Source organism: Felis catus, chromosome B2 (assembly GCF_018350175.1).
Source record: "Felis catus isolate Fca126 chromosome B2, F.catus_Fca126_mat1.0, whole genome shotgun sequence".
Taxonomy (NCBI): domain Eukaryota; kingdom Metazoa; phylum Chordata; class Mammalia; order Carnivora; family Felidae; genus Felis; species Felis catus.
In genome coordinates this window covers 114254707-114268405 of record NC_058372.1, presented here as the reverse complement: position 1 = coordinate 114268405, position 13699 = coordinate 114254707, and the positions used below count along the sequence as shown (strand labels likewise).

Genomic DNA, 13699 nt, shown 5'->3' with positions numbered 1-13699 from the left:
CTTACCCTCTGAACATACTTGCCTGCTCCCATTCACTTCCCCACCAGGTAGCCCACAAGCCCTCTGGAGCTCACGCAAAGACAGACAGACACGGATATAGGCACACACACACATTTATACACACATTCAGAGTTGAGTCTTATCCTTGGTTAAGGCCTTTGTGATTTGACTTCTTAGATTCTTGTTCATGAGGTACTGATTCAGATCACAGGAAAATACTTCCCAACGTGTGCCATGGACATTCTTGGAAAGAATAATAAATATGATTTTAAAGGGACATAATGTAGGGGAAGGAACATGGGCTTTGGAGTCAGCTAGAGCGAGGACTGATCTCCAGGCTTATTGGTTGCTACTTGCGTGACTTTGGACACTTCCCTGTGCCCCAATTTCCTCATTTTTTTTCTTCCAAGATTTTTTTTTTAATTCAAGGTAGTTAACGTATTGTGTAGTATTGGTTTCAAGAGTAGAATTTAGTGATTCATCACTTACATATAATACCCAGTGCTTATCACAACAAGTCCCTTCCTTAATTCCCATCACCTATTTAGCCATGCCCTACCCACCTCCCTCCATCAATTCTCAGTTTGTTTTCTGTATTTAAGAGTCTCTTATGGTTTGCCTCCCTCTCTGTTTTTATCTCATTTTATTTTTCCTTCCCTTCCCCTATGTTCATCTGTTTTGTTTCTTAAATTCACATATGAGTGAAAAAAGGAGATCAATAACTCACTCAGACTGCTTTGGGGATAATTACAGAATTTAGTCAAAGGGTAAATGGCTGTACAAAAGAAGCTACAATTTTATGAACTCTCTATTGTAAGAAGCAACAAATCACCCTTAGAAAGGACTTTTCGGGGCACCTGTATGGCTCAGTCGGTTGAGCGTCCGACTTCAGCCCAGGTCATGATCTCACGGTTTGTGAGTTCGAGCCCCGCATCGGGCTCTGTGGTGACAGCTCAGAGCCTGGAGCCTGCTTCAGATTCTGTGTCTGCCTCTCTCTCTCTGCCCCTCCCCCACTCATGCTCTGTCTCTCTCTCTCTCTCTGTCAAAAATAAACATTAAAAAAAATTGTTTAAAAAAAAAAAAGAAAGAGGACTTTTCCTTCCTAATTTGTATAGAAATAGTGCCACTGTTTTGAAAAAGTCTAGTCAGTTCCTCTGCTATTAAAATATATCCATGGGAAAGATGGGGTGTCTCTATTTATGCTAACTGATAAAATACATATGCATACTTGAAAGTGAGTAATTTCTCAGTTTTAAGAAGATTCAAGACAAAACTTGTGTTTTTAGTTATTGTTGATGTAATTTCATGGTTCTCACATATATAACTTGAAATTATTACATGTGTACACTTATATGGATATTATCACTTATCATTAGTCAAGAAATAAAATTGATTTATATGTGTGACTTGTGAAAGTAGTCATTAATTTTTTAAAAGTAAATGTGTAAACATTTGAAAAAAAGTTTATTTATTTATTTTGGGGGGGGGAGGGCAGGAAAGAGAGGGAGAGAGAGAATCCCAAGCAGGCTTCACACTCAGCACAGAGCCCACTGCGGAGCTTGATCCCCTGATCATGAGATCATGACCTGAGCCAAAATCCAGTCGGATGCTCAGCCGACGGAGCCACCCAGGGGCTCCAAAATTAGTCATTACTTTTTTAGTGATGTTTATTTATATTCAGAATAGTTATATTGAGTGATGACCATTTTAAATATATATATATATATTTTTTTTTTTCTTTTTTTTTTGAAGGAGGGAGACAGAGTGTGAGCGGGGGAGGGGCAAAGAGACAGGGAGACTGAATCTGAAGCAGGCTCCAGGCTCTGAGCTGTCAGCACAGAACCCGATGCAGGGTTCCAGCCCATGGACCATGAGATCATGACCTGAGTTGAAGTCGGAGGCTTAACCGACTGAGCCACCCAGGCGCCCCAAATTTAGTCATTCATTACTTTTTTAGTGATATTTATTTACATACAGAATAGTTATTTTATACTGAGTGATGAGCCTTTTAATTCCCCCAACGACTTCGCAAGGTACGTGTTGCCATTTCCATTTTTCAGATGAAGAATGGAGGCTCTGAGAAACCATACAACTGGCTCAAGGTCATACAGGTTATGACCGGTTAAGTAAAAGAACTGGGATGTTAACGCAGACCACCTAACTTTAGCTATGGAGAATGTCCTACTTTTTTTGAGATCTCCCTTTGTGGAGAAATCTTGAAACCTCCTGGCGTTAGCTGTATTTACATATTCCTTTTTTTCTTTTTCAGTGCTATTCATTTCAATATTTTAATAACCAGGAATGTGAATAACTTTTAAGTCAATAACATCATAGTTCAATCTGTATCCTTTAAGAGCCTATACATATGCACTTTTGGGAAAAAGCAGAGTTGAGGAACCAAAGAACACTACCACTGAGGAGTACTCATTAGGGGCATCACCCTGAACTAACACAGAGGTCACATGCTCCCCTGCCAGTGATCACCTCCAGCTGACTTCTTTCAGGTTGCACTTAAATAGAAACCCAGAGCACTTAGGTGATTCGCCAATGGTTAACACCTGGGACCAGAACCTAACTTTTGATGATAGAAAAGAGACCACCCTTCAGTTATGAAGCAGAATTTGGAGACCAAGAGTGTGGATCTGATATAGACGGATTTATGTTGCTGTGCACTTTCTCTCCATTTTCTTTGAATCAAGAATTTACCAGCCATCCATTACCATCAATAGTTAAACAGATCCCAGAGACAGAATCAGGACAGAAGCTAATGAGTTCTGTGACTAGTGTGGGAAATTTGCCAGAAGTTGATCATGAGTTTTTGCTCAAAGGTAAGTAGGCTGTCAGTTTGAAGATCACAATGATTCCGTGTGCCTCAAGATCTATTACAGGTACATTTAAAATTAATGGTATCTTTGTCTTCATTATATTTCACCCAAGATGTGCATATTAACGCTAATTTTCATTTCTTTTTCCTTTGTGATAATTCTATTTTTATTTAAGTGCTGCATCAGGAATTTAGATTATCTGCTGTTCTCTGGAGGATCTTGGGGTAAAAGTCTTGAGTCAAAACCCTTGGGAAGACTTGATAGTCGTTGCCACAATTTTTACATCCTTGTTGATTTAGACCATTTTCCAGCACCTCATTTGCAGGCATAGACCTTCCCAGTAATTGCTTTTTGAAAGAATGGAGATATGATAAACATAGAGACACAAATAATTTGTCCTTAACTTAAGCTTGACTAGATAAGACTGAGGACAAAGATGGTGTCTGAAACCATCCAAAAGTTCTAGAACATGGGAATATACTTCCATTTAATATGGTTTTGTGGGAACATTTTTATTTCTCCTTGGTGATATAAGTTGTAGTTGAGAATAAAATTGTTTTTGTACTTTGGGAATCGATCTAGTTGGTTGAAACACTTATCTCATGCAGACTAGAAAAGAAAACACCAGAATAAGAAACAGAAATGCATCATTCAAAAATTTTATATCTTGGAAGACAAAAAAAGAAACGAAAAACGAATTAAGGCAAGCAGTCTACATGAACAGTACAGTTGGTGGAAAAGGGGTGACCAGAGATAGGCAGCCAGAAGCCAGATTCATTGCCAATTCTTCAGGAAGCATGATCTTTAGAGGGCTAGGCAGTGTAGTGGGCAGAGCAATCATGCATCCTTCCATTACACCAGAAGGTTAAGGTGGGCCATGAGCTCCTGTACTGCTTGCTCAGAGATGCCTCCTCTTGCCCTGGGCTGGCTGTGTCCTCTGTGAAACACTGGTGAGGCCTTCAGCTAGGGTGACTTCAATCCCCAAAAGAGATCCACAGACTGAGAAAATATGGAGAAGAAAAGGCCAAATGTTCAAGATGCAGGAGGAACTGACATACAAGGAAAGATGCTAATTTCTAAACAATGAATGGGGAGCAGTGAAATAATTTTGGGAGGCCTATGCATCTATAGTAGAATTTTGTTGAGTAAGAGAGAAGTTGAATAAATATCTCCTAATATCCTATAAGTAAATCTCTATGTACTTACATAAAGGTGGATTCAAAAAACAAACATTGAGAAATGTAATATGTTCAAATTACATAGGATACAGAATCCTCTTTCCTAATTCACGAGTTTGTAAGAGTAACAGCTTTCCAATAAAAACAAACAATAAAACAAAATGAACAAAACTTTAAAAACTATCAACAAATATATTTATTGTGGTGGCTTTCCCCCCTACTAGATACACCTTGTTAGAAAGTAGTATCCCTTTTAGTTCCAGGTGGACCATTAAGCAGGTAATAACATTGTTTTTCCCTCAGAAAACACATGACTTTGCAAACATGTTCTATTCTCCTTGCTCTAGCTTTTGTTTTCTATGAAATCAGAATTTTCTTCTAATAGGTATGATTTTGTTTGTGGAAGTTACAGGTACATGTTTACAGACTTATATAACCCGAGGGGTAGCAGAGGCTGAACCACACAGTGCTGACATAGATTGGAGACCTGTTCCCAGTAATCACAACACTTCACAGTCTTGTAAAGCACAGAAATCATCTCCAATGCTATGGTTTCTTCCACATTTTGCCTTTCTCCACTCCCATATGGTATTCTTAACTCTGGTGTACACTCTCATGTTTCTTGCAGAAGGACAGGGTGAGGGCAATAGAACCAATCTTAACACGGTTGTTTCTGTGCTGAGAAATTCTATGATTCCAAATGCCAGGCCCTAGTATCTGAGCACTCTCTAGATCTCCTGGACAAAACAAGGCTGTTTCTCTTCCCTGATCTCTTATATTACTTTGAAGGGATACTGCATCTTTGAATTTGCAGAACTATCTTTCGCTTCTTAAAGCAATAGCTTGAACAATTATTTTTATAGGGAAAAGATGGTGCTTCTCCAGATGTCATCATTACGCTGTTACATCTTATAGCCTATTGATAGTTATGTACAAGATTTCTTGTCTCTCGGGAATGCACAGAAGCATGTAAGATAACCATTTGAAAACATCCCTTCTTTGAACTTTTGGCTCTTTGTTGTTAACTATGCTTGTATGAAGACTATAGCAACTATTTGGAATGTTGTTTAGATTGAGCAGTAACTGACACGTTGTCCATTTGTGGTCCTAATGGCTACAGCACCTGTCCTGGGCATCTGGTTGAGATAGCAGCATCATGAGTTTACAACAATCTCATGGGACCCTCTAATGTACAGTGCTGACTGATACCGATTTCTGTTGTTTGTCTTGGACCTTTCGCTTCTTCTGCTGCTGTTTGTCTTTGTTTTCTCGTTGTTCTGGAGTTTCTCTGCTGGGTTCCAGACCTTTGTTATCAGGTATTGCATCCTTACTTTCTTCTTTATTAAGTTTTTTTCTTTTCCTCTCCCTTTCTTTTTTTCCTAAAATGAAAGAATACACCTTTAAAAAATATACTCAACTATGCTCTCTTTGGTTATTCTAAGTTTTAAAAAATGAGTTAAACTTCTCTGTTGCAAATCGTACTCATAGATACTAAATATCTACTATTTAATTTTTTTTGCTTTTATTACTTATTTTTGAGAGAGAGAGAGAGAGAGAGATGGAGTGTGAGGGGAGGAGGGACAGAGGAAGAGGGAGACACAGAATCCGAAGCAGGCTCCAGGCTCTGAGCTGTCAGCACAGAGCCCGACACAGGCCCTGCACTCACAAACTGCGAGATCATGACTTGAGCCAAAGTCAGACGCTCAACTGACTGAGCCTCCCAGGTGACCCCAAATTACTATTTAAATTATTCAACTACTTTCGATTAAGTCTGTATTATATTTTAAGAAATGTAAACATGAAGCACAAGATATAAGGAAGCAATGGATATATGATAATTCTGAACAGTCTTAGAGGGTTCTATAGTTGGTAATATACATTATAGTTTTGAATATTTAATATAAAATTTTGAATACATTCCTGCCATATAAGAAAATTTTAATGTGTATTTTGCTATCTGGCTCCCATTTAAGGCACTATTTTGTATTTAAATTTTTCCAAGTAGTAGTTACATATTTGCAGTCTGCTGATATAACTGCATGCCATCTACTAAAAGAAAACTGGTTTGCATAACAAATACGCAAACAACCAGGATAACTGTAACTTAGTTCAACACAAATGTTTATATGTTGAAATTAATTTCCTTTGCAATTACATGCAGGGGTGGTGGCAACTATAACTCGTCAATAACCCTATGGTATAAGCTACAAGGGCGGGAACACTGTGTCTCTATCAATCAAATGAGCAAATATTTATTGGATATACACTGGATTCAATGGAGGTCTCTGATCTTGAACTGGGTCTGAACTATAGATTTAGTTCATATTCACAGTATGGAGCATTTTAAAAAGTGGAACCAACATGATATTAAGGTTTTGATGTGGGAAGACATACTGCAAGGTAGACTGGAGCCAGGGTGGAAAACTGTTTCATTCTGTTGGTATTGGAAACTTGCTGAGAGTTTTAGGGGAAGAGAGTAATCTGAGCAAAGTGCATGAGACTTGCACCAAATTGGATAGACTGTTTTTGTTTATTTCTGGACAGCAAATTAACTAAATATTTTATAATCATGTAAACATTATACATATGTATACACACACATACATACATATATATTCTAAAGTGCAAAATAATTTCCGGGGAATGGTGTTGGTAACATCCATTGCTACATATATTCCAATGAGAAAGTACTGAATTAAATCAAAATCATAGGAAATGAAAATTAAGAACCTACTAACTCCTTGATGTGGGACAAATTCTGATAATGTATATCCCCACAGACTGAGACATGTAACATTTGCAATTAGTATCTGTCTACAAAGGATCATTTTGGACAAAAGTATTTTGGAGACTTTATTTGCATGAGAGAACCAAAATATTTTCATGTCCTGAAATAGGCTGCAGATATTGAATTCAGTGGTTTGGCCTTCTTTTCCTTGAGCTCTGGTTACAGAATCCTAGGGAGCAATATTATTAATACTGCATATATATCCTTAGCCAACACAGTCTCCTTGGATTAATGATTTTAGGCCACAACTAGCTTTGTCTGAGATTATATTTGTAAAACCTTCCAACTGCTTTATGAAAACTTGCTTCATTGGGCTCGACATAGTGCACCTCCAAATTCTAAACTTTAAAGACACTTAACAAAAATGAGAATTCAGACCACTGTAAGGCAGTCAAATTGTTTGGATATGAACAAAAAATGTTAAGAGTTGAATATTATGGCTAGAGCTGAGCTAGTTCTACACTGATTCACCAATTCCATTGTTCTTTTCACTTAAAAGAATATTGCTGGATTGATAAAATTTTGGTGGAAGGAATCCAGGTTTGGTTTTGTTTTTTTCTCATTCTGGCTTTAATTATTAACACCTTTGAAGTGCTGACAGGAACTTGGTAACAAAACAGAGAAAACTGAAGAGTAAATTTACCTTCTTAAATATGTAGCCTAATGTAATTTTCATGAAACTGTACAAACTGGAAGAAAGAAATGCTGGTTTTCATGATATGTGCTTGGTTTTCAGAAGGACATGGCTGCAAAGGTTAGATTACATAATATTTGCATTTGAGGAGCATTTTGGAGGTGTTCAAGTTCAACTCTAAAAAAATGGCCAGTGAAAATCATTCCAGAATTCCATAAAAACTACTGACCCCAAACAAAATTTTTATGGAAATTATCCAAAAGTTCAGTGTTTGACATTGTTCTCTTGATGATGGTCCAATATCTTACAGCTGTGATCTTAACCATAATGTTCTGGATACATAAGAAATATATTGTTTCTTTCTTGGTTACAGATTGATTTGTATGTTTTTTAGCCACATGTGACAACATACTCAACTTACAGTGTATTTCTGTTTATTAGCAAACTGATATGATTATTTCTTAAGACAGGCAGACACATTTTTGGAAGTAGCTTGAAACTCAGTATTATAGTTTTATTATCCAAGGAATAACTATTTCGTCTGGGCGGTGAGTGTAAGGGGAGGCTCTAGTAAAGCAACAGGAAACTAGCACATTGTACATTGTTGTTGCCCAACAAAGGGTGATTGCACAATAGAAGAATGGGATTATTATTTTTTACGCGCCATGTGTTAGTGGTTGGAAACACTAACTACCCTTTTGCATAAATAATATATTTTCTTCTTGTCCAAGAAATAAAATAGAAATGCAGAAGAGTGGCTGCAGTCCATTAAAAATCACATGCAATTGGGGAAATTTTGTAGGTTTTCATTAAAGGGGACTTTTTTTCTATTCTGCTGACTTTTTATTGATGGGATCAATAGTTGTTTTCATACTTTTTTTTTGGATAATTTTGCAAACTAGGCATTCCAGTTATCACAATCTTACATATATGTTTGTGTTTTGTCATTCACTGCTTAGGCATGTATACACATGCACACAGGCAATGGAATTGGGTTGTAGAGGGCTCTCACGATTAAAAGAATGTTCATCATCCCTCGATGTTCCAGGTATGAGGGCAGTGTTAGATAGACACTGTCCAAGAGAAATTGCTATTAGCAATCGAGCACATTCTGAGCCTTTGCAGAGAAGCACTATGGTGCAAACATTTGTTTAACAATGGTGTTTTTAAAGTCAGAAAAACACAGTGTTCAAATTCTAGGTCTGTCACCAACGAGTTGTGTGGCTTTTGACAATTTGTTGGTATCTCTCAGGATTAGCTCTCTGATATTTAACATACGGATAATCATTACTACCTACTAAATGTTGTAAAGATTACATGAGATACTTACAATGCACTTAGCATAGTGCTGGGCACACATCAATCATGGGTGAAATAATAGCTGATGTTATTAACTTATTACACAAACATGAATTAAGCCTCTACTCCATGCCAAAATGTGCACTAAAACCTGGGGACACTAATGAGATATGGAGACAGGCATAATAATTATAGTTACAAGCTAATGCTAAAATAGAGAGAAGCATGAACAAGATCCTACTGGGAGCACAGCAAGGAAAGCACTGAACTCTGCCAATGGAGATCGAAAGAAAACTCCCCAGACAGGGTGATGTTTCAGCTGAGCCTTAAAGAATGAATGAGCATTTGCCAGGCCACGGAGGGAAAAAGGGCATGTCAGGCAGTGAACAATATTGTCAATGAAGGCATGCAAGGACATGATGAATCTGGGGAGCTGAAAAAAGTAGACTTCCTTGGTTTGATCAGAGTCTATATATAGGACATTACTCAGAGAAGCTGGAACGATATTCTGGACTCAACTGCCATGTTGGGAGTTAGTCCTGAGGATCAGTGATACTGAAAACTGGAAAAGGGCAAGAATCAGAATCTGAGAGCAAGGCAGAGTTTGGATATTTCTGTGACTAGTTTACAAAAGGCCAATGGGATACTCTGACATGTGACATTATTTTTTTTTATTTCAGGGACACTTTGAAAGTAATTAGAATCCATAGAGGGAGTATAGGCAGTGACAGGTATTTACTTTTGAGCCTTAACTTTTAAGAGTACCTAAAATCTCTGTGCAGACCATTCTAGACACGTGTTAATATTTCATTGCAAACCACTATCATGTAATTGAATACATGATTGATGTTTTTGTGATAGTGAAATTATTTCTTATTAATACAGAAATAATATAGTCATTTATCTAAGCACCTCCTAGGGTCTTCTGCAGACCAGGTTTCCAAGTATAGGTGACTTTGAAAAATACATATTCCTAGGCCCCACCCCTGGAGTTTATGATTCAGTAGCTCTTATGATGGGCCCAGGAACCTATAGTGAATAATAAGTTCACTCCTAGTTTATTCTGATGTGCAGCCATAATTAAGCACCATAGCTGTAGGGGCGCCTGGGTGGCTCAGTTGGTTAAATGTCCGACTTCGACCCAGGTCATGATCTCGCAGTTCGTGAGTTTGAGCCCTGTGTCCAGCTTTGTGCTGACAGCTCAGAGCCCGGAGCTTACTTCATATTTTGTGTCTCCCTCTCTCTCTGCCCCTCCCCTGCTCATGGTCTGTCTCTCTCACTCTCAAAAATAAATAAAAACAAATTTTTAAAATTTGAAAAAAAAAAAAAGAACCATAGCTGTAGACCAAGAGGAGATCCAATTTCCCTAAATGTATACTCTTAGAATTTATTTCACATCTCATGGTTTCTCATTTAATTTCTTATATATAAAGTATGTTTTTTTTCACATACTGTAGCTACTAATTTTTAAGGCAAGTTTTCTGGTTAGGTGTATCTGGAATAGACACCTAGATACAAAATGAAAATTAGTTGCAGACTGTCTTTTAAAAACCTGTTCAAATAGAAATATGAGCTAAAAGGAATAAACATGTAAAAAAGAATGGAGAGAAAAGGAAATGGGCCTGAATTATTTTTCCTAAATTTTGTACTACATATTTAAGTTCCAAGTGAAAAATGAAAACTGGAAAATGCTCAATTACCTTTTAAAATGTAATAGGGTTATAAATAAAAAAGTTGCTCTCCCCAGAATCACAGATGGGATTTATTTGTTGAGAATTAGTCAAATTGTGAATATTAATTCACAATTTTCTGAATGTTTAGAAATGTCTGTGCAGAAGTCTTTATGAAGGTGGCTTCTTGGTGAATTTCTTTCAAGACATCACTAAGGGGAGCCATTGAGCTTTATGGAGCTTCACTTCCAAGGCAAGCTGTTAAAAATTTTCTCAAAAAGCTAAAAATGTATCCCACACCCTAGACTGAGGATTAAATATCAATTATTATGACTAAAACCAATTAAGTAAATATCCCATTAAAATATAAAGTTTATTATTTCTAGGTCTTTTCTCATTATTGGGTGTGGAATGAAGTTCAATTAGAAATGCATGGTTTTATACCTTAAAAAAGCACAAATGATGTGAAAATGGGGTTAACCTGATGATTTATAAATCTAGAATTGACCATACTTTTATGTATAGAGGAAGGAAATTCAAAATATTTTTCTTTTTAGTTAATATATCACTGGGGGAATTTTGAAGAGGAGGGGAAATTGCTGTAGTATTACTTCTTTGGCAATTATGATCTAGTAGGTAGATACATATTTAAAGGCTTTTGAATTGTGAGCTATACCAACACAGGACAGCCTGACCCAGTGGTAAAGAACGGGTTGAAAGTCAGACCTTCTCAGCTGTGTTATTACCAAGTAGAATTAACTTGAGAAATACATTCAAACTTTTTATCTTTTGTTTTTTAAAAAATAAATTGGAATACTCATTTCCTTGCTATTATTTTAACCTAGGAGTTTATAACAAATATAGTGAAAATATAAAGGAATGGATAGATTTTTGAAAATAGGCACTTAAATTATCCAAACTGAAGTTTAAAACTACCTGAATTATTTACTCTCTAGTTTAATACCTGAATTAATTTCATTGCATTTCTACTTAACTTCCAAGATGCTTCTGATTAATTATTCACAGAAAAATAATTTAGCATAGCATTACAGACTCCACCAAATGCTGTTAATTTGGGAAATTACCTTGAACCATTTTTGCAAAGATAGCTCTGATCATTAAAACATATTAAGACTGAAATAGCATTTTCCCACCATTCGAAAAGGACTAATATACGAGATGCAATCTATTTGTGTTGCATTCTTTTTGGGAATTCAGAAACAAGATTGCTCTGACTGTAACACACTGAGTATAAATTTTAGGAGGTGAAAGGGATAAACCTAAGTTTTTTAATGGCCTCATACTTCTGTTCCTACTCACTCCTGCACTTTACTCACCAGAACCCACTATGTTTCCTGACCCCATGTATTTGATACATTTACTAGAATGCACTTTCTACATCCCTTGCTCTAACTCAGACTTTGTGTTTAATTCTCTGCCCACATGTCACCCCTTCAGAGGGACCTTCCTCACTCCCTCACCTTTTCTTAGGCTAGGTTATTTGTATTTCTACCCTTTTTGCTCAGTAACTCCCAATTACTAGCCTGTTGCAGTAACCATGGTGAAGATGACAGGGCAGTCTATTTCTAAAAATAGTAAGAGTAATGATAATTAAAGTTTAATGGACACTTACACATACCAGGCACACTTCTAAGTGAGAGCGTTGGGTCTAAAAACTCTACTATAACCTCCATCTAACACTGAGGACAATGAGTCTCTTAACCACAGTGCTCTTCTGCCCCCCATCACATCTTAACAGAGCACACTGTGGCATGGCATCTTTGTTTTAGTTCATATTTAAGCTATTGAGTAAAAAAAAAGGAAAGGGTGTGGACTAAACACAACAGAGAGTTTGATAGAAATTATGGTTTAGAGTATACTTTCTTAACCTCTTGTAATTTGAATTCTGAGCAGCAAGTTGCTCATCAGATCCTAACAGCATTTTGAAAGAGATGTTTTATGTCAGCACCATCCAGTCACCACATTCTTGCCTCTCTTCCTTCTTTCTTACTGCTACAGTTTACTTATTTTTCAGTATTTCCATCACCTTCCCAGTCACAAAAATGTAGGATGTAGTACTGTGGGTTTTGGAAGTTATTTACATATTATGCCATTTATATCTTATTTAGAAACTTTATTTTACCTCTAAACTGCCACTGCTACATTTCTGAAATCCTAATAAAATTATCAGAGATTTTTATATTTTGTTACACTCAATATCAAAAGGGAGAAAGAGAAACTCTAACGATTTAGGTTTAAAAATCCCAGTAAGGCATGAATGCAGTCCTAATATAAATCATTTTATTTATAGCAAACATCATAAATATCTAAAATCACAATTTTTTAGAACCTTTATTTTCATGATCTGCTTTAGTACAATAAACTTTCTTCTGTGAAATCGAATACTTTCCTTAGGAATTGATTATTTTCAGTTTGCCTTGACAGTTTTTCCCTCTGTTGTTTAAGTAATTTCATCACTCACTGAAGATTCAGGATCTGAAATTTTGAATTTTAGCTCTATGTGCTGACAGAAATTTCCACGGCCCTTTCACCCAAGGTAACTCCATTCCATCTCATTCCTTCTGCTGACCAGAACCTTAGCCTGGACTCTTTGCACTCAAGAGGGACATTAGCTAGAGTCCAAAACAAACTGTTAAAGATACTGGATATTGCATACTATGCATACTAAAATGTCTTCCGGTTGTAAATCATCAGTGTTAAAAGAATAGTTAAAAGTGCAAAGGAGAAAGCACTCAAAGATTTTTTTTTTTTTACTATTTGCAATATTTACAACCTACTCATCATGAAAGTAAAAGGTATCTTATATTTTAATTTTATAATATTAAAAAAACATAGTAGGGCATTACAATTTCTATAACTATTTCACTTACATAACTACTTTAAGTTTAGTATTCTTTTATATAAGCTTATTTCTCTTGAATCAACTACCTTTTGATTAAAATTCATCTGTAATTAGTGTTTGCAATGTTCTTTTTTGTTTGTTTGTTGTTTTCTTTCAATGCAAAATCTCTTTGAGATTCTACCCACCACATTCGGTTAGATTATAAAATTCTTGGAAACTAAATCACGCACATTAATTCATATGTTGAAAATTTCTTGATCTAAGCATGTTTGTATAATATGTTTTGAACTAGATCTTGGATCTTATGAAATTGTATCTATTGGATAAGCATGTAAACTTATTCTGATTTTCACTTATTATCAAAGGGTGTGCTGGTAAATTTCACCTATTAAATTCAGTCAAATTTAGTTCACTACTTTTACTGTAAAATTCATGGCCAGTT

General features: G+C 36.2%; 1 protein-coding gene across 7 annotated transcripts in view; it reads right to left on the bottom strand.

The window, feature by feature from the left end:
* Nucleotides 1–3468: 3468 nt before the first annotated feature.
* Nucleotides 3469–13699, bottom strand: part of RSPO3 (R-spondin 3) — an 86457-nt gene continuing 76226 nt past the window's right edge. For 5 of the 7 annotated variants that reach the window (XM_006931980.5, XM_045058003.1, XM_045058004.1 and 2 more), the window contains 2 exons: nucleotides 5213–5382; nucleotides 3469–3824 (listed from right to left, as the gene is read on the bottom strand). In XM_006931980.5, the coding sequence (XP_006932042.1) occupies nucleotides 3789–3824; nucleotides 5213–5382 (206 nt within the window). In that variant the 3' untranslated portion in view covers nucleotides 3469–3788. Of the gene's footprint in view, nucleotides 3825–4175; nucleotides 5383–13699 lie in introns of those variants that run through there. The other 2 variants (XM_045058008.1, XM_003986534.5) reach the window with 2 other exon arrangements.